General features: G+C 41.8%; 1 protein-coding gene across 3 annotated transcripts in view; it reads right to left on the bottom strand.

The window, feature by feature from the left end:
* Positions 1-10,351: 10,351 nt before the first annotated feature.
* Positions 10,352-26,965, bottom strand: part of E2F7 (E2F transcription factor 7) — a 28,903-nt gene continuing 12,289 nt past the window's right edge. The window contains exons 5-13 of one of the 3 annotated variants that reach the window (XM_048502225.1): positions 24,101-24,388; positions 23,413-23,571; positions 22,642-22,779; positions 21,887-22,081; positions 20,005-20,071; positions 18,242-18,737; positions 14,633-14,903; positions 12,997-13,421; positions 10,352-11,570 (exon numbers count right to left, since the gene is read on the bottom strand). In XM_048502225.1, coding sequence (XP_048358182.1) covers positions 11,394-11,570; positions 12,997-13,421; positions 14,633-14,903; positions 18,242-18,737; positions 20,005-20,071; positions 21,887-22,081; positions 22,642-22,779; positions 23,413-23,571; positions 24,101-24,388 — 2,216 coding nt within the window. In that variant the 3' untranslated portion in view covers positions 10,352-11,393. The remainder of the gene's footprint in view (positions 11,571-12,996; positions 13,422-14,632; positions 14,904-18,241; positions 18,738-20,004; positions 20,072-21,886; positions 22,082-22,641; positions 22,780-23,412; positions 23,572-24,100; positions 24,389-26,965) is intronic. The other 2 variants (XM_048502226.1, XM_048502227.1) reach the window with 2 other exon arrangements.

The raw sequence follows: 26,965 nt of genomic DNA, 5'->3' as shown, positions 1-26,965 counted from the left end.
ATGCTTCCAAACCCAGGCAAGCACAAATATACTTTAAAAAATGTAGTGACTGAACAAAAACTGCCCCAGAATGTGCATTATAAGAAGCAATTTGGTTCCACTTGAGGGGCAAACTAGACTATTAAGTAGTCACCAGCCCCCATTCCCAAAAGCATATTGGTTTCAGATTTCTGGGTGAGGCTCAAATTGTAATGAAAGGCCAACAACCAGCTAACAAACTGGCAGCTGTGATATTAAACAAAATTGCATCATAATATAAACAAAATAAATTGCAACAAATACTGTACTTAAGTGACTTGGATATCTTGATCTCATCAGATCTTGGAAGCTAAGCAGAGTTGGTCCTGGTTAGTACTTATTGGGAGACCACTAAGGAAGTCCAGGGATGCAATACAGAGGTCGGTCACCTCTCCTAGTCTCTTCCTTTGAAAACCCTTTTAGATCACCATAAGTCAGCTGTGACTTTACAGCACTTTTCACCACCAAGAATCACACATTTTTGCCTAGGTTTTATAAGACTTGACTCAAATAAATTAAAGCCTGGGTTATTTATTCACTTCATTTATACCCCACTTTTCTCCCCTGTGGGGATCCAGAATGGTTTCCAATATCTTTCTTCCCCACCTCAGTTTTACCCTCATAACAATGCCATGAAGGCGGTTAAGAATGTATGACTGATCCTAGCGCATTTCCATGGCAAAGGGGGAGTTCAAACCTGGGTTTCTCAGACCATTGTCTGACACTCTAATCAATATATGGTACCATACTGGGTTCTCAGTAGATAGCAGAAAAGCAGATGCATACTATTTGAAAAATGGGAAGAAGATTAAGACTTTTGGGAAAATTAAAGGAGGTCTTTCTACAAGGAATGTTATGGATAATTGTAATGCAATATTGAGACCCCCTTGGGTTCACTGTCTCATACAACAGGCATAAGCACAGTTTTGATGTTTCTATAGATGAATATTGTCATCCACAAGACAGATGAGCATGGAACAATCTGGCTTAACCAGACCGAGGCCTATTTCACTTAAGTTTTCCATAATAGGATTCACCAAAGTAAATGTTGCCTGTTTCTGCTTCAGAGTAACTCAAGGTTGAAATTGCAAACATTGGGCAAGCATTTTCCTTGAGAAGTTCATCTTGAGTATAACATTTTGTTGAACAAGTTTTGCAGTTGGCTCAGTTCATGTTCAGCAAATGAAACTCTACAGCTAGTGACTCTTTACAGTTGCAATCCTAACTTAAAAGCTTACTTCAAGATTCTCATCTCAAAAGCTTTCTTGGGCATTCAGTTTATTACAGTTGCAGAAATGCCTGAAGAATTGCCATAGTGGTTGCCAAGTTTTGCTTTTGTTCATGTAGCACTGCTGCCCACATCTGGTGACAGGGTTGGTTCTAGTTCTGTGTGGCCACGGGATCTTTTGCTTCTGTTTCTTGACTAGCATCTCCACACTGTTTGACAAAAGCACTTTGTAACCTGCCACAGGTGTTCTGTTGTTAAAATAAGTGTTTTTTAAAAGTCTGTGTTTGTCAGAGACTTTAGGTGACCTAAGGGTACCTCTCTTAATCCTAGCCAGGACCTGGAATTCTATTATTCTAATAGGATTCTAAATGGGACAATCCAGTGATAACATTACAATCAGGTCCTTTGCAACCTACTGAGAATTTTAAATATTTTTAAAGGACCTACCAGGGATACTGTCTCAGTAGTCTTTAAACATACAATCCAGGCTGCAAAAACACTTGGAGCCATGAGGAATTATGAAAGATTTGAGGGCACAATCAGTTATCCTGGATTACATTAGTTTCTGAACTGTTTCACTGAGAAAAACAACAAAAACAGAAGTATCAGGTAGTAAGATCTCCTTGATAAATTAGCCTTCAGTTTATGTAGAAATAGAAGTGAAAACTATTGGAATGGCACTTAGTCATGTTTAGCTTATGCTGAGGTGTCAGCTTCTTTCATGTATTTGCGCTACTTTGAGGAAGAAACAAGGAGTGTGCAGAAATAGCTTGTCTAGGGAAATAGCAGCTTGTCTAGGGAAAAGCATGGTTGATTGATTTACATCATGTTTTACATTGCTCAGCATAAGCTCTTGGTACAAACAGCACATTTTGCTTTGGCATCAGCTCTTGATTTATTTTTGCAAAGATGAGTGTGTTTCCAATGTTGCAAAAACTACCTTGTGCTACATGACATAGTTCATCTCTCAAATTCTCCATGGGGTGAGTTTGAGCAGTTGCAAGACTGCAACCAGACTTCATTTCTGTAGCCTTTATTGCTACTTTGTTATTACCATTGCACTACCACTTTATGCTCCACTTTCAGGAACATTTTTGCCCACTAAATGCCACATCCTCAGCTGGATTTCAATTCAACTGCCTGTTTTTCTCTCATTGTACCATGCTGCTAGATTGTACCATGCTGCTAAATTGTACCATGCTGCTAGAATTTAGATATAGTTCTGAGGGTAGTAATCATATGAATGATTAAGACCAAAAACAATCTTTCAGAAGAAGAAATATTTGTTTAGAAACAGTTATCTTATATTCTAATAGCGAAGTTGGCTAAATCTTTGGATACTCAAATCTGGCGACTAATGCTGTGAACGAGCAAGATGGATCTCTCTACAAACCTGAATAGGGCTCCAGGGCTGTTTTTACACGGTCAAAATATTCCAGGGTGAGCACAGAACATATCCCTGTGCAGCTGGAAATTCCACACGGCTCCCGAAGCTGCACAGGGTCTGCCCCAGTGCCCCCCTGTGATATTTAACTCAGGGATTTTCAAAAATCGCCAGTCTGGAGTTTTTTTTTTAAAAAGAAATCCCGGTATAACGCTGTTTGTGCATGTGCTGTGCAAAAACTAATCAGGGGCGGGACCGATTTATTTTTCCTGCCCAGCCGGCTGATCTTCTCATCTGCTGTTCATTCAAGCTGCCACTCAAAAACAGCAGCCAATCAGAACATGGGATACCGGGCAAGCCCCCAGGTGCCTGCAGTTGTCACTCAAAAGCAACAGCCAATCAGAACAATCACTCAATTTTCCTCAATACAAGCTTAATTTTAAATCAATTAGCAGACCCATTCACTAGTTTTTTCCCCCTCAGACAGCAAAATCTTATTTTAAACCATTAAAAACATAGATCAATTTCTTCCATTCCCGCAGCACATACACAAAAACACCAATCGGGGGTAGACCAAGTGTATTATTCCCACCCAGCTGGCTGATCTCCCTGCCTGATGTCCATTCAAGCTGCCACTCAAAAGCAACAGCTAATCAGAACAATCACTCAGTGTCATGATTGGATATCCCTCTGTATCGGACAGCGAAGATGAAAACAACCTACTGCACACCCTTGTTAATCCCCCCCCCCACTGACCACGAAGGAATGTTTCAGGAGTGGAGGCGTGAGAGCAGCTGTTCATCAGAAGAGGATGATCCAGCTGTTGATCCAGAGTCCTCTGTGGGGCTCTTGAAGTTAGGACTTTATCAGAGTCCACCCTCAGCACCCCAAGCAAACAGTCCTCCCGGTTCATCCACCCCTTTAGAGCAGTGTCGCCAATGGTTATGTCTTGAATTAGCTGAGCGTAGACGATCAGCTCGACTGACTGTTCGTCATTTGTAAGTTACGAGCAGGACCAGCTCCCTGAAGCAACACTCCTCCAGCATTTCCGCCCTCACGCTGATAAAAGACATCTCACAGCTGTGCGTTTTTGCAGAAGGCAATTCGTCACCTCGACGGCTACTCTGCTTCGGTTCCGTAGATTGCTCAGAAAAGTCTGCTTTCCGGTAATGACCCTTGGACTTTGCCCCCTGGATCTGCTTTTTGGATTTGTGTTTTGTATTTTGACGACCTGGTGGACTGGTGAGCTTGCTTACTGGTTCTCAGATGGAACTCGCACCAGTGCCTTGTCTGGTGCCTTAAGAGACATTTCTCACCTGTGTTTAACCTACAGTAAATATCTATCAGTTGTGCCCTGTCTTCTGTCCGTCCTTGACAGTCAGCCCGTGACACTCGGTCTATTTTCCTCAGTACAAACTTTATTTTAAATCAATTAGCAGACCTATTCACTGGTTTTCTCCCTCTGACATCAAAATATTATTTTAAACCATTAAAAACACAGATCAATTTCTTCCATTCCCACAGCACATACACAAAAACATCAATCGGGGGCAGATCAAGTGTATTGTTCCCGTCCAGCCGGTTGATCTCCCCTGCCTGACATCCATTCAAATTGCCACTCAAAAGCAACAGCCAATCAAAATGCAGGTCACTGGGCATGCTCAGAAATGCTTCTGAAGCAAATACAGAAGTCTGGGTCATGCGGAGCAAACTGGAGCATCACTAACTCTGCTCCTGGGCAGAAGCGGGAAACCGTACGTACACAGAAACCGGGATAAAATAGCCCAGGTATATATGATCCCGGCTCAACCCTGGTGTAATTGTGCCGTGCAAAAATGGCCCAGGTTTGCAGAAAAAGCTGAAATCTTTTTTATTTTTTTAAAAAATATAAAAATGGTAAAAGTGCTTGTAGCTTTAAGTAACAATTATCTCAGTAGCTGTTGCTAGACAACCAGGCTCCAGTTTCTGTCAGTAAAAGGCAAGGGGAGGGAGCAGAGTTTTTTCCATGCTTATTTTGACTCTTGCGGGAGGACTCACTGGGACCTGACAAGGGTTGTCAGTTCCAGCTTTGGAAATTCCTGGATTAGACACCACAAAATGAGATGTCTGAAGAGGGCAGGATTTGGGGAAGGATGAGGCTTCAGCAGGGCGTACCAGAGCCCACCCTCCAAAGCAGCCATTTTCTCCAGATATCTGTTGCTTGGAGTTCAGACATAAGTCTGACAGATCTCTAGGTCCCACCTGGAGGTTGGCAACACTAGACCTGGCAGCAACCTCTGTGAAAGCCAGTGTGGTGTAGCAGCCAGAGCTTTAGATCAGGGTCTGCAAGATCCAAGTTAAAACCCCCATCTTGTCATGGAAGCTCACTGAGTGATTTTGGAACAGTGGCTCATTACGCACATGCAGAATAATGCACTTTCAAACTGCTTTCAGTGCTCTTTGAAGCTGTGCGGAATGGCAAAATCCACTTGCAAACAGTTGTGAAAGTGTTTTGAAAACGCATTATTTTGCGTGTGCAGAAGGGGCCTATAACATACTTCCAGCCTAACCTACCTCACCAAGTTACTGAGGACATAAAAAGTAGGAAAGAAAAATGTAAGTTCCTTTGGAAACCCCCCCCCCCCGTGGGAAAAAAGACTGTAGATTTCCATGGTACATCCCATGGCATTATACCCTGCTGAGGTTGTTTGAATAGTCTATATGTGAGGCATGAATTGATCCAGAGGCATATCAGGAGAAAATGGCACCCGGGGCAACACCTCCTCAAGTACCCCCCGCCCCCTCACCACGGCTGGCGGAGAGTGGTGGTGGTCCTGGGCAGCCTGGCAGGGCCAGGAGCAGACCACCACCATCCTCCTCTGCTGGCTGAAGGAGCAGCTGGCCTGGGAGCCTGCCATGGGCCCGCCAGGCACCCCTTGCCTCACCAGGCTGCTCCTTCAGGTGGTGGAGAGCAGCGGCAGTCCCAGAAAGCCTGGTGGGGCTGGGCAGAGGGGTGCCCGGTGGGAGGGGCACCTCGCTGCAGGAGGGGTGTGGGTGCCTAGCTGTGGGAGGGATGTTGGGGGCGACTTTGCACTGTCACGTGATCTAATGGGTGGCACCTGGGGCCAATTGACCCACCATGTCCCTCTGGCGGATACACCTCGAATGGATCACCTCGATGGCTCCTTGATAAGTTTATCTTGAGCACAATGCATTGAAAAAGTTTGCAGTTGCACCATAATCGCTTGGTCATTGCAGCTACTTTTATCCAGTCCAAGAACCTCGGTCACCCAGAGATATTATCCCCTAGGGTCAAGTTAATTGCTTGTATAAAACATTAACTTGTATAAAATATGAAATAACTTGCACTGTGTTCCCTCATTGCACCTGCACTTTCAGATTCATCATTTAAATGGCCAGCATCAGAGAGAATTCAGTGGTAGTAACATGCCTGCTGTCAATGGCATCTTTCAAAAAGTGATTGCAAGAACTGATCATAATAGCTCAGTTCATGGGCAGGCACTGAGATATCTAAGTAATGTCTCATCTCAAAACATTCCAGGATCCATCCATATTCTTTCATTTGATCCCTGGGAACCTTTGCTTCATTCATTAAAAAAACCAGCCATGCCTGATACTTCAGACAACCTAACACAGAAAACTTGTTTTAACTTTGTTATCACTATGCCACATTTTCCATTTCACTTGATTACATGGACTTGAAAATGACCATGGTAGAGACATAAAAGAAAGGATGATGGTTCTGCTATAGTTTTTGTTGAGCTCATGTCCAGAGACAGTTCTAGACAAAAATTATCTATGAAAACAGCTTTAGAGGTGAGAGAAAACACCAGTTGCCTTTTCTGATCTGACAGGGATGTCACCTTGCATATATGCCTTTACCTTTTCTATAACCTGCCTGCAATGCCTAGCATTTGAAGCCTTTTTAATCTGAACTGAGAGGGAGTCAGCAGAGATCACATTCCATGCTACAGTATTTCTTTTCCATCAGGTATGAAGTGCCTTCTGGCACACACTCTTGTGCTTCCTGTTGAATTGCAAACAAACTACAGGGCTATAGTTACATTTCCTATTTGGCACAAAATCCTGCTGCAGTTCTTGCAATAGTAATTTAAGAAATACAACCTCTGAATATATTTTACTTTTCAGTACTGCAGTCACTTTACTGATCTTAATTTATCCAATAAAACAAGAAGGTATAATTGCAATTGACCTGACACTCGCAAAAAAAATATAATCAGAAGCAGCAGGAGTCTGCGCTGCTGCAATTTTGAAAACATGCATATTTAGCTTCATAGTTTGTCATACAAGTGCTACTGCCATCATGTGGCAAGCCAAAGCAAATCCTTTTGAAGGGCCAGTGGTACAGTAGAAGAAATGGGAACACACGATTCATGGAAGACACACATCATGTTTCATGTATCACAATACTCACCTTTTCCCTCTATCAGTTATCCGTATCTTTGGTCACGGAAGCACCAACATGTTGTAGTTTGATACTTGTCAAATGGTAGACAGGGTAAATTGAACATAGAATGAAAATCTGATGTAGTTTTTCACAAACTGAATATATTCCTCATAGAACTTTTGTATTATCATAGTCAGATGATGTTTCTGGAATTAACTTTCCCCAGTGAATAAAGAACAATGAGTATCAATCTGCCATGTTTCTTCTCCTCCAACAGATTTCAGAAATTACTCCAAGGAAAGCCTCTGCAGCAGCATAACAGAATCTAAAGCACCTGCTAACCCCAGTGAAGAGGTGTTGGGAGCCTGATTCCCTTCCTGCAAGAGAGTTTCAGTTGTGGCTCATGTCCAAAGGCAACTGGCCAGTTAAGGACAGTGTACTCTTTTCTTCTGATATCTCAGCCTGGTTCATACAAACAGTAGAGGTGTAAATGACAAAGTAGACTGTACCACCTAAGACATGTTAGAATGCTGTTCCATCTTAAAAAATACCCTGCAATAACTGACGGGAGAAATACCTTGCTTCATAAGAAGAGTTTGGATTTAAACCTTCCCTTTCGCAACCACAAGGGGTTTCAAAGTGCTTACAAACTTCCTCCCTTCCTCTCCCCATAACAGACACTTTGTGAGGCAGGTTGGGCTGAGAGAGTTCTGAATGAACTGTAACCCAAGGTCACAAAGCAGGATTCATGTGTAGAAGCAGGGAAACAAATCCAGTTCACCCAGTAAGAGTCCATTGGTCATGTGGAGGAGTGGGGAATCAAAGCAACCAATTTTCCAGACTAGAGTCCACTGCTCTTAACCACTATCCAACACTGGCTTTTAACATGCTACTTTTATTTTATTGCCACCCCATTCTCCTTCATGCATGAACCAGACTGTATTAAGAACACAAAACGAAGACAGACCTCTTGCATTTACCAAGAGGCAGCTGCAATAAGGGAAAGAAAAGATAAGAAAACAGGTTCTCAGGCATATATGGCAAGGAACACATAATTGACTTTTTAAAACAAAAACAAGCAACCCCAAATTTTTAGTTTTACCTTTATTATTTTACAAAGATTCCCCCCTTATCTAAGTGAAAGTATAAAAATATGCTTCCCAACAATAGTGTGTGCTCTTAATATTATATGCAGAGTATAGTTAAAGATTATAGACTGGAAGAAAGACATTTCTAACCACTGAAGAAGATTCACAAGCAGCCATAAAGTTAATAACAAGATAATAACTAGCAGTGCAATGTTATAAACAGGAAGCAGCTTTACATTAAAAAAAATTACAGCGTTTTAAATACAGAAATAGCACCTTTTATAAAAGGAATTGAGAAATGTAAACGTGGTAGGTAGATTCAAGTATATAAATTATACACACGTTTCCCTTGCCAACACTTTTGTACTGTTCAGGAAAGGTTTATCGGACCTGAAATCCTACGCAATGTAGCGCACCTGCGCTTGCGTCAGTGCATTCAACACAGCAATAAGGCTGCCTCCATTGAAGCAGTTTTGTCAGATTGTTTTTATGCAAGGATAGGAACTATAGTCACTGTATCTTGTCAGCAAGGCTGTGGGTTTCACCAGTCATGTGGCATCACACACCTACACTTATTTACAATAACAGTGCAATCCTAAACAGAATTCTATCCTTCTAAGTCCATGGATGTAAATGGGCTTAGAAAGGTACAACTCTGTACAGGATTGCCCTGTAAGTTTTGCCAGTGGTTAGTGATAAAAAGATCAGGCCCAGTAATTTATTATGCTGTCACTAGCCCCTTCTCGTGTCTATCTATGGCCAAAGTAGAATCAGACACACATCTAGCCCTGGCAATTCATGCAATGTTCAGCCTCATTGTTGTTCTCCCTTATCCTGTCCATACAATAGGTGGAAACAGTAGCCAGGCAGCATAGTTTTCTGCATCACTGTATGGCCATCTCAACATTCAAGGGAACTTTTCATAATCTTCCTGCTACAGGACAGTAGTAGCTGGAAAATACTTCTGGGAGACTTCCCACATCTCCCCAATTAATGATGCCTGCTAATGGGTTCCAAATTTTGCTGTAATGAGTTCAAATATGTTCACACTTCAAAATATTTATGTTTATTTTTGCCCCAAATAATTTATGAAGCTGGATGTTTAAATGTGCTCTTCAAAAGAAGTTGTGACAGTGGAAGGAATTGCTTTGCCTCTTATTCTGTGTGGCAAGAGAAAGGCAATATCTGGTACTGAATGTGCATATCTTCATCACTGAGTTGTCTTTATAATGTTTTAGACACATAGTAAGAAAGTGACCATATTAAAATCTCAGAATTCATAATTTAGAACTACCACATTGAATTCTATGCAGTGTACAAATGGAGGAGAGAAGACTGATGAAGAGCAGACATTTCCCTAGGATCCTTCTTTGGATACTGACCATTTGCTTTGAGCCAGAACTGGTACTTGATCCAGCTGAGAGGAGGTAACCAGGCCAATAACTCAGCTACCTGCTGTAAGTGTGCCTGAAAGCAGCTGCGTTACTAACAGCAATTTAATTTCACTTGGGATAACTTGCATCTTTCAGGTAACAGTCACATAAACATGCAAATTACACAATGTAAGAATGTTTAAAAATGTAACTGTAACAAGGCTTTCCTTCTGCATGTTTTTAATCTACAATTTTACTGCTGAAATTTAAGAAGTCCTCTTTGAAAGTTACTTGTCTACATCTAACACGAAGCCACTGTATTTCCAATTTACTTTGCAGTTCTGCTAAAATTAATTTGCAATTTCCTTTTAGAAAACCATTTCACTATTCCGAGCTCCCCCCCCCTCCGCCAAATCTTAACACTCTAGAAACAAAACAATGATTGAAAAACAGAAAACAGAAAAAAAACCCAGCAAAACACATAATTCTTTCCCAGGCCTGATCAAATGACAAATCAGAATACACGCCTAATCTCAAGAATACATAACCTGCAAAGTCATCTTAAAGTCAAGAAAGAACCAGTCTATTTACTTGATTGTTAATTTTAAAAAATACCATGATGGGAGTTTCTTTTGAAAAGAGCAATTGTGCCAATTTACAGTGCAATCCTAAACATGACTTTAATGGACTTAGAACAGGGATAGGGAACCTGCGGCTCTCCAGATGTTCAGGAACTACAATTCCCATCAGCCTCTGTCAGCATGGCCAATTGGCCATGCTGGTAGGGGCTGATGGGAATTGTAGTTCCTGAACATCTGGAGAGCCGCAGGTTCCCTACCCCTGACTTAGAAGGTTGTAGCTGTTTAGGATTATGCTCTTTGTCTATTAAACTGGTGAAGCAAACTGATAGACTGTTACTTTGAAGTGCCAATAACCAAGAGTTTGGGTGGTGCACATATACTTGTGCTTTCTACTCCCTCCTGCCTTTTTAAAGGGAACAAGGAATGGCTTTCCTTCCAATTTCACTCCTTTCATGGATCATGCCAGGAGTTTGACAATTTTGCTGCAAATTCTCCACATCTTTTGACCTCAGCTGGCACTCAACACTTTGCTCAAGGTGTTATTTCAATGAAATCTAAATACCACAATTAATGTAACTCATATAGATCTGGGCACATTGGTCACACTGGCAACAAATAAGAAATGACTTGCATATTTCTCCCCAAAACAAGAACACACTGAAGAAGCAACAAAGTTCATTAACACAAATTCTATTGAAAAATTTAAACTTCACAGTTATTTTGGTCTTAAAGTATGTCACATGAATACATTCATTCATTCTGTAAATTATTAGACACTTGCTTAACAAGTGCAGAAAAAATAGAACATCAATTGATCACATTCAAGTACTCTGCAAAAGTCTGTTGTTCTGCAATTTCCAACGCTTTTTGCTGAACTGTGCCTCCCTAGCAAAGCAGCAGCTACTACACCACTTTATTTAGAGTCCCCCCCCTTACTTCATGCCAGACAAATAGAGTATTTGTATGGAGTGCTCCCCTATCCCTAAGTGCTGGCCAGCTTTCCTTTTTTGGGCTTTACAAACAGACCTGTTCAGATCTCTTATCTCAAATAAGTTTTCTTTTCCAAACCCCAAATATACAGTTTGAGACTCCCTTCGATCAGCACATAATTTGACTTCTAATTGGCATTCATATAAGTTTAGTGGGAGTAATTTATAAGAAATTATCAAAACTGTGTGAGAGCATATTGGGCAATTGTTCCTGGGGAATTACGGATTTACATATTCGCCCTACACTTTAATGCAATAACTGACCATGTCTGTAGCATACAAAGCTATATTCTAAGCTGCTCACAACTCTTGCAATGAGCAGGATTAGCCAGAGCTGCTACTGGAGATTTCTAGTCTTCTTTGAACAGAACTGGCAGTTCTGCTCTGGTTGCCTTCATTTTTTCGCCATACAACAGGATCTTCAAGGCTGCCAGGTGTCTTGAAAAATGTTTCTTGATGTGTAGGACGAATACTCTTAGGAGTCAGGGGGGCTGAAGAAGGCTGTTTGTGTGAAGAAAACAAAGCAGTTCAAATGTAGTTCATTCACAAACCCTATTCTTTCCCTAGCTAAAACATTTAAATCGTGAGATTTTTTTTTGTAGAACAGAATAGAAAACTTGACCATGATAGAATTAGAACTTCATTCCAGAGGCCTGCACAGGTCCCTATATAGCAACCCACCTCTCAAGAGGGTCAGCAACAATAGTACCTATGACTGATTTGGGAATTATAGAAACCAAATCAAGGAAATTTGCAGCTGGGGAAATGATATGGAATGGATGGTAGCGGCAGCCTTGGGTTGGTAGAAAAAGGAGATTTCGATAAGATTATTTGCTGAGGAAAGTGCAGCTGTTAAGACAGGTGATATAATTTATGGGAACATTTTAGAGGATGGTAGAAAGTGAAAAGCTGGGAGGTTCTGACATGGGAAAATTGTGGGTTAGGATGGAACTGCTGCAAAAGTTTTGACAGACAAGATATTAGAAAAATTTCAAATCAAGGGCTTGATGGTGGTAGATATTTCTAGTTCTATTTCTGTCAGCTTCTTGAAATAAAACCAATGATTTTGGTGGTCTATTTGTAAGAAACATGAGAATATCTGTTAGGTGCACTGGTTGACCTTCAACCCATTTGAGTTCAGTGAATTGGCATGTTAGGTCTAGCATTAGAACAGACATGCACTATCTAACCATTGAGTTCAATATCTACTTTCACAAATGAAGCAACATCCATATAACTTATATTAGTTGCACTCAAGTTGATCTAAATGCCTAACCAAATATTTTGTATATTTTTGACATCCCAAAATACATGTCCTGTTTCATATACTTATATTCATTCACACCATCCCTGTAAATCTATGTATGTTTATGAAGAGTCAAACTCTGTCAAGGGCTTTCCTTTCACTTTAATAGAAAGACATATTGTACATGCAGGGGGGGGCAAGATGCCCAGAGCTGCCTGTTACATTGAAGTGAATGTGAAACCCTATGAGAGCATGAATGCACTATAACAGTGGTGGCGAACCTTTGGCACTCCAGTTGTTAGACTACAATTCCCATCATGCTGGCAGGGGCTGGTGGGAATTGTAGTCCACAACATCTGGAGTGCCAAAGGTTCGTCACCACAGAACTATAACATCTGGAGCTATGGATGGACAATGATGAATAACTTCACTTGGGAAAAAACACAAACAGTATTCCAGCATAATTTATAAGGAAGCTCTTGATTGGATTATAAAACAGTTTCTTGTTTACAAGACAACAAAATATTTAACAATGGTGTTAATCATTTTTAGCTGCACACACACAAAAGGGAGAAGGCAGCAGAACCTTGGAAATACAAGAACATGTGGCAGTTTATAGGCATTTCACCTGAGTTTTATGTTCCTGGGTTTATGCTTTCCCTTAACCTTTGTCATCCTCACCTGCTGCAATTTGAGAAGGGTAAGTGGGTGGCCCAGGCAAGTTGGTGAGTCTGCTTTAACAGAGCTGCAAGCAGATCCTAGCATAGTGCTCAGGCGCACAGCTGGATGAATCTGCTGATGTGGGTCGAAGGTCGATAGCTGTGAAGAGTTTGGAGCAATAACTGCCGGAGTCCCAATGAACACAGGTGTTGTAGATGTCAGGCCAGGCATGCTGAAATTCATACAGGAGACATTTGGGAAAGAGCCAGCAGGGGCAGGAGAAAGCGGATTTGTGACTGCTGGAGAACAAATAAGAGGAAAAGATGGCAGTGCAGGAGATGGGACCACCACGCAGGGAACGCTAAGTGAAGGCAAACGGCTTGGAGGGAGGCTCACTGGATCAGGAGACTGGTTGGCAGGAAACAAGAAATTAAAATTGTTCAGTCCTAAACAGAAGACAGAAGAACAGAGGCAGAGACTGCAATTAGACCCTCAGTAAGTCCATGTTTGATGTTATTTTACTTTGAGATAATTTATTAGCTGTTTTGTATGTATTTACTTCATACGTACCCTGCCTTTCTTCCCAACAGGGCCCCAAACTAGCTCACATAATTAATGCTATTGAATATGCTTTGACCTTGATGCCAGAGGCTCATCAAATCCTGCTAAGCAGGATCAGCCCCGGTTAGTACTTGGATTGGAGGCCACCAAGGAAGTCCAGGACTGCTACAGAAGAAGGCCATGGCAAACTTCCTCTGAAGTCTCTTGCCTTGAAAACCCAATCGGGTCGCCACTGGTCAGCTGTGGCTTGATGGCACTTTTCAGTACTGTTGAATACAAGGTATGGTTTGTTTATGGGACCTTGTACATTTTGTAATTTAATAAAAAATTTAAAAGATGTCGTCTTTTCTCAAGAGAAAAGATGTAGGAACTGGATGTCAGGAGGAATCACTGATCAATGACCCAAATGCCAGGGAGGTAAATTAAATTAGTCTATATTTATTCTTTACTGCCTGTGTCAGAGGTCTCTGACAAAAGGTAGATCATGAGCTTCCAAAAGCTCATTAGCGGCTGCAGAAGTCCAAGAAAGATCATGAAAAGATCTGGTCTAGGCTGTTTTTAAAAATGCTTTTATATAAAAGCTCCTCAAAATCTTGCATATAAGGAACCAACAGCCTCATCCAAGTTGGGGGGGGGGGGGCGGGAATCTGCTGACAGATGGTCATCACGGCCCTCCCCGGCAATGGGTTTCTGCACCAGCATCCTTCTGCCTCCACTGCCATAGAAGGTGGTCCAAGGGAGGAGCCTAGATTAGTCAGCTTCCACTTGGTCATTTCCCCTGTTGCGCCAGTAGTCAAGGTTTTGGACTTCTACTACCAAAAAGTGGTATGTACATTAAGCCCAATGAGAGTTTCCCAGTGCTGGGGAATTGTTTGCATTTTAATCCTCCCCACACTGCTGGGAAGCCTCCGTGGGAGTGGCAGGCTGGAGAATCTGGGCACCCAGCCCATCTGGGCTGCCCATCTAATTTTGAGGGAAAGACAGAAGCAGAATGACAAAACACACAGGTGGATTCTGGGACATGCAGTTCTTCCAAAAACTGAAATCACTTTCTGCAGGGACATTGAAAATATATTCTGATTTGAGTAGGCCTCACCTGATGTAGGCTGTACATAAAGATACTGTGGTAAGAAGGACTGTTTGCTATTTTCTTGAGACACCTGCTCATTTTCGCTCATGTTTTCTTTCAGAACTTTACACCTATATGGCTTTTCTTGCTCTTGAGTTTCTAAGCGTTTTGCTGTCTCCTTTTCGGAAATTTCCGCAATGATAGGAATTCCTGATTCAATCTGGAAAGCTCTTAATTGATCAATGGAATTGCAGTTATGATCTGGGGAAGCTTCTGGATCCATTGGCTTAATAGTCTTCTAACAAAACAAAACAAAACAAAACAAAACAAGCACTAATGATACAGATATCTTTCCCAGTGATCAGACGGATTTCTGAGGACCTTTGCACAACTTATGTCTGGAACTGAAAAACTTAAAACGAGAGTTTAGAAATGGAATAAAATTTTCATGAAGTATGACTCTTAAAAATGCAAGCAAGCTCAAAGAAGCAGTTTTCCAACACTAGAGTGACTGGTGCAGAAATGACAGAGGGACAAGTTGCTTTGAAATGAGAAGCTGCCACATTCAGAGGAAGCTAGATAGCTACTCTCAAGGATTTTCACCCAGACTGGCTAGCAGTGTTTCTCCTGAAGCACAGGACTTATAAATATGACTTACCTTGAGCTAGTTGTGTTAAAGTTATTCTTGTGCAAGGATGTATCTAGTCTCTGCCTTTGGCATATTGTGGAGGCTAACTTGTGGAAGAGGTTGACAGATGATCTTGCCTTTCAGCAAGATGGTTAAATGGCCCCTTAACTGTTCTTGGCTTAAGAAAAAGAAAAAAAAATTCCCCGTTTCTCTTACAAGCCAGGAATCACTACACTCATTAAGGATAAAAAGAAGTTGGAATGTGGGAAGCATTTCTGAAACATTCAGTCGAGACTTGCCCAGGAAGAAATGTGGTTTTCCTAACAGTACAAAGTTATTCCAGTCTCACCTCCACACAATCAATGGCCTTACACTATAGGAACTCCACACAGAACTGCACTGCACACACGTGGAGTTGCCTAACACTGAATCAGACCATTGTTTTAGCAAGGCCAGTATTGTCTACTCAGACTGGCAGCAACTCATCAGGATTTTAGGCTGAGGTCTTCCCACTTCTCGATCCTTTTAACTGGAGATACCAGGGATTACCGTATATACTCGTGTATAAGTCGACTCGCATATAAGTCAAGGCACCTAATTTTACCACAAAAAACTGGGAAAACTTATTGACTCGTGTATAAGTCAAGGGTGGGAAATGCAGCAGCTACTGGTAAATTTCAAAAATAAAAATAGATACCAATAAAATTACATTAATTGAGGCATCAATAGGTTAAATGTTTTTGAATATTTATCTCAAAGAAAAACAGTAAACTAGCTCTGTAAGTGGAAAAAAGGGTCAACAAAAACAATATGGTCTCAACAATAACTTTAAAAGTACAAAAACCTTCTCAACCAGCAACCAAGCTAAAACACAAGAGTTAAAATCCTTCAAAACTGGATTTTTGGTCAGGGGAGGAATGTTTATGTTAGCAGCACCAACATTTCAGAGTATCTTTAGGAGTCCCTCCTGATGACACCACCCAGGTTTGATGAAGTTTGGTTCAGGGGGTCCAAAGTTATGGACCCTCAAAATGTAGCCCCATCTACTACTAGCCTAAAAACTGCGCCCCCTGGTGTCCGACAAAGTAAAAAACCTAAAATATTTTTTAAAATACACCTGATTCGCATATAAGTCGAGGGGGGCTGAAAAATTTGACTTATATGTGAGTATATATGGTAAGTAACAGATTATAGGGGAGACCTCAATGAACTATTCCACTCAGCTTTAGAAGTTTTGTCATAGAACTCTGGGGGTGGGGAGGGGGGGGCTTTAAACTTTTCTTTCTCAGTTTACAATGAAGAATGCTTTGTATGTATATGTGAAGAATTTTGCTTTGTATTCCAAGGTACATAAGAACTCAGGAAAAATGAATACAGTAAGTATTCTGATCAGGAAAACTGGTGCACATTACCAGGTAATAAATATCATCAACGGCAGTTCTAAAAGAGGCATGCAAAGAACAAACTTCACATACATGCTACAAGGGTCAGTGCTATCAGTCACAGACCAGGAAAGGGATTTGGGCGTCTTAGTTGATAGTTCCATGGGAATGTCAACTCAATGCATGGCAGCTGTAAAAAAGGCAAACTCTATGCTGGGGATAATTAGGAAAGGAATTGATAATAAAACTGCAAAGATTGTCATGCCCTTATATAAAGCAGTGGTGCAACCGCACTTCGAGTACTGTGTTCAGTTCTGGTTGCCACATCTCAAAAAGGATATTGAAGAGATAGAAAAAGTGCAGAGAAGGGCAACGAGGATGATTGAGGGATTGGAGCACCTTCCTTATGAGGAGAGGCTGCAGCGTTTGGGACTCTTTAGTTTAGAGAAGAGACGTCTGAGGGGGGATATGATTGAAGTCTATAAAATTATGCATGGGGTAGAAAATGTTGACAGAGAGAAATTTGTCTCTCTTTCTCTCAATACTAGAACCAGGGGGCATTCATTGAAAATGCTGGGGGCGGGGGGGGGAATTAGGACTAATAAAAGGAAACACTTCTTCACGCAACGTGTGATTGGTGTTTGGAATATGCTGCCACAGGAGGTGGTGACACTAACCTGGATAGCTTTAAAAGGGGCTTGAACAGATTTATGGAGGAGAAGTCGATTTATGGTTACCAATCTTGATCCTCTTTGATCTGAGATTGCAAATGCCTTAACAGTCCAGGTGCTCGGGAGCAACAGCTGCAGAAGGCCATTGCTTGCACATCCTGCATGTGAGCTCCCAAAGGCACCTGGTGGGCCACTGTGAGTAGCAGAGAGCTGGACTAGATGGACTCTGGTCTGATCCAGCTGGCTTTTTCTTATGTTCCATACAGAGCTCAGGAGGAACCTCGCTCTTCCACCCTGGCTCTCCCCATATCCACCTTAAAAGGCTTCCCTGCAGGAGGAACCTCTCTGCACTCTTCCAATCCTTTGTCATGGAGGACTTGGTCTTCCTGGCTAGCAGGGCTTAGCTCCAACAGCTCACCTGCCTATCTCTTTTTGATTCATGCCCTCAAGGAACTTTCAAAGGCTGGTGGCTCTAGCCTGCTCTGAGGAAGCTGTGCCCCAACTTCCATTTACACTCCCCCCAGCATGTCCCCAAATCAGCTTCTGCAGTTCCTCCTCAAAACTGCCCATCTCAAGCCCCTCTTGGATCTCACCCATAAGCTTCAATGTGGCTGGCTTTTGAGCCATGCTGTACCCAGTTACCATGTTTGTCATCAGACCGCTTCCTCTGTGGGATTCTGCCAGTCATCCTCCAGCTCCTGCTGATGGTGTCTGCCACCACTGACCCAGTCTGGAAGGCTCAGAGAAGGTTCCTCTCATTGCAGAGAGTGTGAAGGGGAGGAACTTCAACTGAACAGTGTGCAAATGTGTGTATGCTACAGCTGCATACACAATTCTAAACAACATACATTTTCATGGGTGACATCACTGTCACTGAGAGAGTGGTGACATAATGGTCCCCTTCGATGACTGCAAGCAAAAAACGTGGCTGTTAATCGAGTGCATTTTCCCTTACCTTCGATAGCACCAATGAAATGGGCTGGTCATTTTCCTCCATGCTTTGCCTTTTAACAGTAGGTTCCTCCTCAGCTGAAGCAGCAGTGGGGGAAGCACACTTTGGGAAACTCCGCTTACGACAGTCAAGTGGAGATTCAGCAGTTTCTGAAGTCAGTCCTTGGAAGCCTATAATTCCCTTATCCTCCATAGATGAAAGACTTTCATGAAGACTTCCACACAACATATATAGAGATGGAGATGGCAAGTAAACAAGAGACTGATTGGAGAGCACACTGGACTTTCCAGTCTCAGTTCTGGAAGCTGACAGACCAGACAATGGCAGAACTTGATCATTCATTCCATTTGGTGGAGAGAGATTTGGCTTATCTGAGCAGGTACTTGTTGATAGATGGGGGAAGGCAGCTGATAGATAGTCTGAGTCTCCAGGAACAGGAAGAACTGAGAAGGGAGAAATTATGCCTAGGTTTTTTGTCCTTTCAGTAGCAATAGCTTTACTGTAGAAAAGAAAGGGGGGAAGTTAGTCCAGAGCAAATTCACATTCCTTACCACTGAAATAAAACTGATGTCAATAAAAGATTAATAAAAACATCCAGATAAAAGTTCCTGTAATTATTTAAACTAGTTTACATAATTAGCAGATGAAAACTGGTATATTTTGGCAAAAGTGACAAGGTGTAATAAAAGCACATGAGTAACTTTTGCCATATAAAGGGGGGGAAAGTGTCAAAAGTATATTTGGCTTACTGAGCAAGCAAATCTTTTCAAGGTACTAACTGGCAAGTGTTTCTAATGAAAATCTAAGACAGATAAACAGCATTTGTCTGCTAAGAGAACATGCTACATTTGACATCTAAGTTTGAGAGTATATTTGTGCAGAATTTTAATCATGTTTTATCGAGTCTTCAACTCAAATATATTCCTCCTACTCAATTCATGGCAATAAGCCAATGTGCGGACAACTGAACTGCCAAGAACAAGACGGGCAGCCCCATCCAGGAGGCAGATGTCCAGCTGCAGCTGCCCCAGCTCCCCCCCCACTCCCTGAGACTTCCTAGCGGCACAGGGAGGCTGGAAAAGTCAAACAGCCTCCCAGCCACCGAGCAGCCTTTGTGGGCTGCAATGGACTTACCATAGCATACACACATTTGCAGTCAAAAGGCTACCTTTTTTAATTATTATTTTTATTATTATTTAATATACCACCAGAGGGCTCTCTGTCATGCCCTTAAGTCCTACCTGTTGCTCGCCAGTACAACGCCCCTGGCCATGCCCCCACTAAGCTGGTGGCAGTGCTGGGACACTGGCGTGGTATTCCAGTGCCAAGAGATGGAGGGGGGGCATCCACATGCCAGTGGGATTGCCTCTCAGCCAGGATAAGTGCCCCAAATTTTCCACAACAGAACACGCAGTTTTTGGAGATACTATTGAAACTTGTACACTCAAATGTTTCCAATAATCTTCTACTGTCTATCCTCATTAAAATGATACATCATTCTATATATTTACACTCACATCCAAAACTTGCTAATTTTATGAACGGTGCTGTAATTTGGATATTTGCACAGGAAAGCCACACTATAGCTGAATTTAATCACATTTGCCAAGCTTGGCTGCTGAATACTATAGAAATTCTTTCTAAGATGTATACAGATGTACACTGAGCAGTGAACTATGAGCCCTTCAGCGGCTGGGGTAGACTGAATCTGATTTTAAGACACAGTGTATTGTTCTGTACCATATCAGCTTTAATGTGCTGCATACCTTTCATCATTGTCCATCTTCTGGCAGCAAATGGATGCTAGATTGATCATTTTGGAGCAGCAATCTTCTGAAGAATGAGGGGGAAACAAATAACTGAATTAATTAGGAGTAGGTTAAGATTATCTTTGAACTGTGTGAGGCCAAAATGTCCACACACCTTTCCAGGGTGTGGGAGAGTGAGAGATATCAGAAAACATAGGCAGTGCTGGCCAACAGCATCCCCACATCCTCTTGACAGCTACAGTTTTTCAAGGGATTCAGTCATTACTATTTCAAACACTTTCCCATGTTCCCCCAGGTGGCTCTGTGGGCCTCTGTTACAACATCCTTCCCCGCTCCCCATTCTTGAATTAGGTATTGGCATTCCAGTCAGAATTTACTGGGTGTACCATTCTCTGGTTTGTCCTCCTGCCACTTTAAACTTCCTGAGTCCCCTGAGCATAAAGGGACTGAGTATCCTCTACTTCTACACAAAGAAGATAAATAGTAGTAATGGGAGATTTCAATTATCCAGATATTTGCTGGGAGTCAAACTCTGCCAAGACTACCAGGTCCAACAATTTCCTCACTTGCCTTGCAGACAATTTCATGGTCCAGAAGGTGGATGAGGCAACAAAGGGATCGGCTATTTTAAATCTGCTCCTTACCAACAATGATAACCTGATTAATGGGGTGGAGGCGGTTGGGTCCTAAGGTGGGAATGACCATGTTCTCCTGGAGTTCATTATACAATGGAAGGGGATGCCAAGTCTAGACTTTAAAAAAACTTAAGAAACTACTGGGTGTGATCTCATGGTTAAGAATTCTAAAAGAGAAGGGAGTACAAGATAGATTGGAGTTTCTTAAAAGTGAGATCTTGAAGGCAAATTTCAAACTGTTCCAATGAAAAGAAAAAATGGGAAGAAACCAAGATGGATGTCTAAAGAATTCTCAAGTGAGCAAAGATATAAAAGAGATATGGAGAAGAAATGGAAATTGGGAAGAATTACTAAAGAGGAATTCAAACAAATAGTCAAGACATGTAGGGAGAAAGTCAGAAAAACTAAAGATCACAATTGAGCTCAGAACAGCCTAATAGAAAATGCTGAGGTAGGAACTCTCATTTCTAATGTTATGAGGAGCTCTTGAGGAATTCCAAACACCTCAGAAGTACACTGTGCCTGCAGGGAATTCTCTCCTCCTTTCTCCCACAGGTTCAGGGCTGGAATTTGCCCTGATGTTTCCAAAGTATGAAGTCACGTGGAGGAACCTTAGCAGTCTTCTGCATCCAAGAGGTGGGTGGATGAACATCACCTTAATTATGCTGTGACTCCATGTACTTGGGTCAAAGAATATTGATCACCTCAGTTATGCTGCACTTGAATTCCAAACTCAGGATGATAATGTTTACCAAGGTGGGGAAGGTCAGTATTTTCAAGATAGTATAAAAATGGCAGCTTCTTTCCATGAATTCTCCCCATTTCATAGTTAAATTGCGATATTCTCAATGGACATCTAGTAGTATAAAGACTTTTCAGCCCAAGGTATGTAAGGTATAAAGGTGGCACTGAGCTACATATTGCACACTGCGCCGGCAGCATATGCCCATTGTCAGAGATTCTAGTAAGACTTTCAAATCACTTTATAACTTTACAGCAGTGAAGTGTGAAAGTATTTTTAAACGGATTGTTCCAGTCAGCTCCTTTGAACCAGCAACCACAAAATACTCTGTTCTCTTCCACTTAAAAGAGCCTTAATCTGCCGGCGCCAAATTCTAGCACAAGAAACAGCGCAGTGGCTTAAGCTCATTTGCTCAAAAAGGAACGCACCACTGATGACTGTTAACTGGCTGCTGTTAACAGAGATGGTGGGTTGGTAGACAGCAATATTTTCCAGCACTTACCCTGCCTCCCTCTGTGTGGACTGCTGGGTTCAGAGCTGACCTTTCTCTTGACCACTTTGGAAGGCTGAGTGTTGTTAAAAGAAGCGTGCCGTGAGAGACGCTCTTTCCCATTAATACAAGCTTGGTGCTGAACACGGATCCCCCCTTTCACTTCTTTCAAAGAGGCACACGTTGAACTGTCCACCTTTACATCACCTAAACAAATGCATTCTTATTACTTATCTGGCCAAGGGATGACCCATTGCCATATTCCAAAGCTTAGCTCTCCATTACTTTTGTTGCATGCTTTATAGGTTGCATATGAACTAATTGAATCTATATCCCATTCTTGCAATACCCTTACCATAACTTAGTTCCAGCAGTTTACTCACTACTAGGCTTAATATGGTGCTGCTCTGTTTTTTTTAAGCAAAAGACATGGAAATAGTTATCATGTTGAAGAGGTTCATTGAAAATCACTGGAGTTGGATCCTACGATACCCTGCTGCTAAGTCAAATCCTGAACATTCTCTTGCCAAAGTCTTTCTCTACTGGAATTCCTCCCCCCCCCCCGCCCCAATCTAACAAAGACTTGATAGAATGGATTCATAGGATCTAATTAAGCAGAACATTTGATTTTCAGCTTATGCACATTCAGATATTATCTAGTATTATTCATGCATGTACAATAATACCTATAGAGGCTGTTAAAGCAGCTGGAAATTCACCATGAGAGAAATAACCTAACATAAATTACATAATAGAAAGAAATTTACCACAATCATCACTGAATTCTACAGGCCCAATCCATTTGAACGCTGGCTTACGACCTCTTTCTTCTGTTACATGAACTTTCTTTATCAGCTCCAGACTTGTCAGGACATTGGCAATATCATACAGTCTTCGTACCTTTGCTAATAAAGAAAAAGCAGTTTAAATCAAAATGAATGAAAGTGGTAATATAACTGTAGTTGATCTGGCTAAATTGAGTTTTCTGGCAACGTTTATCCATGGGGATCAGGTAGAGACATAAAAATGGTGTATATATAATTTGGGTGTACATATCTGTCTGAAGAAAAACATAGTACCAATAAATTCCACTGTAGTCTTCCAGTCCAAACTGTGTCCTTTGTAAATTAATGTATTGATTTTAAATATGTAAGCAGGACTATCTGTTGGAAATGTAACTATATCTATACAGGTAGATCAAATTCCATTGTTGAGGTTGGTGTGTGATATTTTCACTGCAGTAAACAATGCCAAATAATCATGCCACAATGATAAATAATCATGAACTAACTCCATATAGATTGAACTAGGCTCATGTATCACCTCTGCTACATTATTTTTAATTACCACTGAGAATGCTTCCTAGAAAGCTGAAAAACCAAGCATTCAGTGAAATCTTAAGCAGATTCTATAGCCTTCTGCGTCCATTGAAGTCAACTGGCTTAAGAAGGGTGCAACTCTGTTTTGGGATGCTCAATATAACCATACCAACTTCTCAGTGACTGGATAATAAATTACTATTTGGAAATAAGTCTTACTTTTAAACTTGCTGTGATCTGCAGTATCCTGGCTTTCTTCGATCAATATTTTTGCTGCGATGTCAAGAGTGACTATCTTGGTCTTGGAGACAAGGAACAGCATGACAAATTTTTTGCTCATAATCCTCAGCGACTTGTCCTTTCTGCTGTTTGCAGATGCTGCATTACAAATACAACCAAGTTTCAGCAGGTCACATCTATCACAGCCAGGAAAATATTACGAAGATTCAGGAAAAAATTTCCTTGTTGCAGAGGTGGGTGTTTTTTTGTTGTTGTTAAAGCAGAAAATAATTGCACACAAACAAACATTTCTAACTCTATTCAGGAAAATAACCCAGTAAAATGATATACTGAGGCACTGCACTGCACTGGGAAGTGAGACAATGAACCTCATTCTACAGTTTCAGCTGCTACCTGTGTTCAATATAATGGAGTGAGATAAGGCTATTTGACTTGTGTTCCAGAAAGATAAAAATGAGGGTTGCCAAATAAAAAAGGATTAGGACAAGGAGCGGAGACAGAGCCACAAGTTATTATGTAATCCCACCACTTGGAGAGAAAGGAGACCTGTCTTCAAGAAGTAGTTTCCTTTTCTTTGCAGTGGTTTATTTTTAAAATTAAAAATAGAGTAGCACTGAAGATGGCAAGAATATCAAGCCTGCTTCAACAGTATCCATAGTTAACTTACCAGACGGACAATCTGTCTCTGAGAAGTCAAGTAACTGTCTGTCTTGGAAATCTATAAAGGTCTCCCTTTTGTGTTCTCCAGATCTACACTCGAGGTCTACTTCTTTATGCTGGAAATAAGCCATCAACTCTTCATATTTTTGCAGCTCTCCTATTTCTTGGAGATTTTTCAGAGTCTGACTCAGGTTGTGCCGCCCATGCCAACAGTACTGATTCTTAGCCACTCGGCTAACAAGATGAAGGGACTCCAGGACGTTCACTATGTCATAAATTCGCCTGCGTTCAACTCCTGGATATAGGGACAGGAAAAAAAAGTGGGTTTTTTTTAAAGGGTGGCCACTTGTAATGTTTCAAGACTGTGTATTCCCTCTGCCTATCTTCCAAAACTATTCACTAAATGGCACAAAAATCTCCCTTTCCCTGTCACAGAAAACACACATGGATGTTCTGCTAGCAAAAAGGGAACAGAATCTTTGGCGGTTTCCGCACGGGCCGAAAGCAACGGCTTCTGCCCAGTATAACACCGTTTTGGCGGGGACCCTTCGCACAGGTGCCGCTGCCAAATCGGTGCCCATCAAAACGTTGTTTTCAAAACTCGCTCGGAGAGCGAGTTTTCCTGCAAACCCTGGCTTCCATCTGCTGCCATGCAAATGGCAGCGGGTGGAAGCCGGCGTATTCCCCTCCCCGGCCCCAAACGTCTCCTTACCTCCTGCTGGCAGCCGTTGCTCTGCTGTCACTCCAAGGAGGCCAGGAGACACGCCCCCTGGCCTCTGTAGCTGCAGCCGTCGCTCTGGCCATGGGGGCATGTCAGAGCAACAGCAGAGCGACGGCTGCCAGCAGGAGGTAAGGAGGTGTTTGGGGCCGGGGAGGGGAATACGCAGCTGTGCGGAGCCTGCTCCAACAGCTGAGCATCCCATGGGGCCATTTGTGCAAACGGCCCCAGAGCCTGCATCGGCATGATCAATGCTGATGCAGGCTCTCTCCCTTGGCTGTGCGGAAACAGCCATAGTGTTTCTAGTTTGCATTGTGTATCAACTACATAAATACTTAGTAAGTATTGAACTGCTACAAATTTTTTACTTATTGCAGTAGATATTCGTTATATGGAAAAATGTAATGCCATGTTATGCTATTAAGAAAGGTTTCCTTCTGACCATTATTTATAAATTTTAAGAGATGCTCTTACATTTCACTTCCTTCTCTGACTAGTTAAATCAGAAGCCATCAGACACAGACTGAGAGTCTTTGTCCATGCACTGGCGGTCTACACAACAGCTGGCCAAAGAAGGAAATTACAGATGGCAATTTTATGGTTTTTCTCCTACTGCTGCTCTGGGAAGGAAGAAAGGTAGCCAATTAGAGGCCTCCCACCTTAGTGGCAGGCTTGGTAACCCTAGCATCCAGTGAAGCTGTTGCCACGGCTCCATCTTTCTAAAAGCAGACATCTTAGCCAGGTCACGAAACAGCTTCTATAAGGTCAGAAACCGATATGGAGATGTGTTACCTCAAGCGTGTGGTACAGATTCACCCACATATGATATGTACTTCACATGAAGATTTACATCTGTAAGAAGGCACTGTTCCTGAACCCCACCCATGGACCCAGCTAGAGAAGGTGTTATCAATTTGAATTTAGGAAACCATAAAAACAATGCTGTTGTGTTAAGATTTGCAGGGTATCTTGCCCTAGTAATAAATGTAGAGTTGTGAGCCTGTAGTGGAAATGAGTAACTGCTCTGCTCTCAATTCTTGATGCTGTCACTTTTCATTACATTTTTCATTAAACTTCATACAGTGAACGGCTAAACAATTCTACCCTGACAACATTATGACAAAAATCTATTTTAAGAAAATATGCTATGGAAACAGAAAAATTAATACTAATTTTATACATGAGTCCTGAACCAATGTATTTAAAACAAAGATCTATGTGTTATAATGAAATGTACTATATCTATATTCAGTCCCTTACAACCCAATTAACAATCCAGTTAAATAAAATGTATCTGGATTCCTCTGATATAGTGTTAAAGAAACCAGACTATCAGCCCCATTCAAAAGGCTGGGTGCCCAGGGACCACAATTGCACTGGCCTGCTATTCCCTAGGAAGCTTCCCAGCAATGTGGGCAGGCAAAAAAACAAACAAAAAAAACCCCCTCACTGGCACTGGAAAGCCCCCACTAGCGTTGGCTCCTCCACTGGCCACGCCACCGTCAACCAGTGGCAGCACAGGAATGCTGGTACAGTGTTAAGCACTCGTCCCACCACTGTAGAGGGCTGCAGTTGCTGCCTCCTGGTGCTTTTGCCCCTGTGCCAGGACAAGTGCCCTGGGGAGGCCAAACTGACGCAGACCCACCCAGCTCCCAGCTGTGGATCTGCCTCCCCCCTTTGGATGGGGCCGCATATCTACTAAATTCAGCTATTTCAGTTGAACAAAATAGTGAACTAAGCTGATGTGTGAAAGAATGTCACTAATAGATTATAAGGAAGCTAACACGATGAAGAAGTGAAGGCATAAAATTCACTTTCAGCTAAGGAACAGTACAATGTACGGTATATACAAAATACTGCTTTTGCTTAAGCCAGCGACACCTAGAATTATTACGATCAGTGGAGAATGCTTTCAGTGTATGTGTGTTTGTATACAATGTATGTATATACACATATGTATATAAAAAAAGGCACAGAAGCCAGTCTGAGATATTTTTTCTCTCAAGTTTCTAAGGCTTAATTCAAAAATAATGAAAAACTGTGCTTTGGAATCGTAGTTTTGAACAGAACCGAACAAAAAATAGACTGTCAATTTGTCCAAACCAAAAAAGAGGGAAGGGACTATTGTGAGCTTGAAGACTTCCAATACTCATT

Source organism: Sphaerodactylus townsendi, linkage group LG06 (assembly GCF_021028975.2).
Source record: "Sphaerodactylus townsendi isolate TG3544 linkage group LG06, MPM_Stown_v2.3, whole genome shotgun sequence".
Lineage (NCBI taxonomy): Eukaryota > Metazoa > Chordata > Lepidosauria > Squamata > Sphaerodactylidae > Sphaerodactylus > Sphaerodactylus townsendi.
The sequence above is the reverse complement of the archived record's forward strand: the minus strand, read 5'-3'. Positions and strand labels throughout refer to the sequence as shown.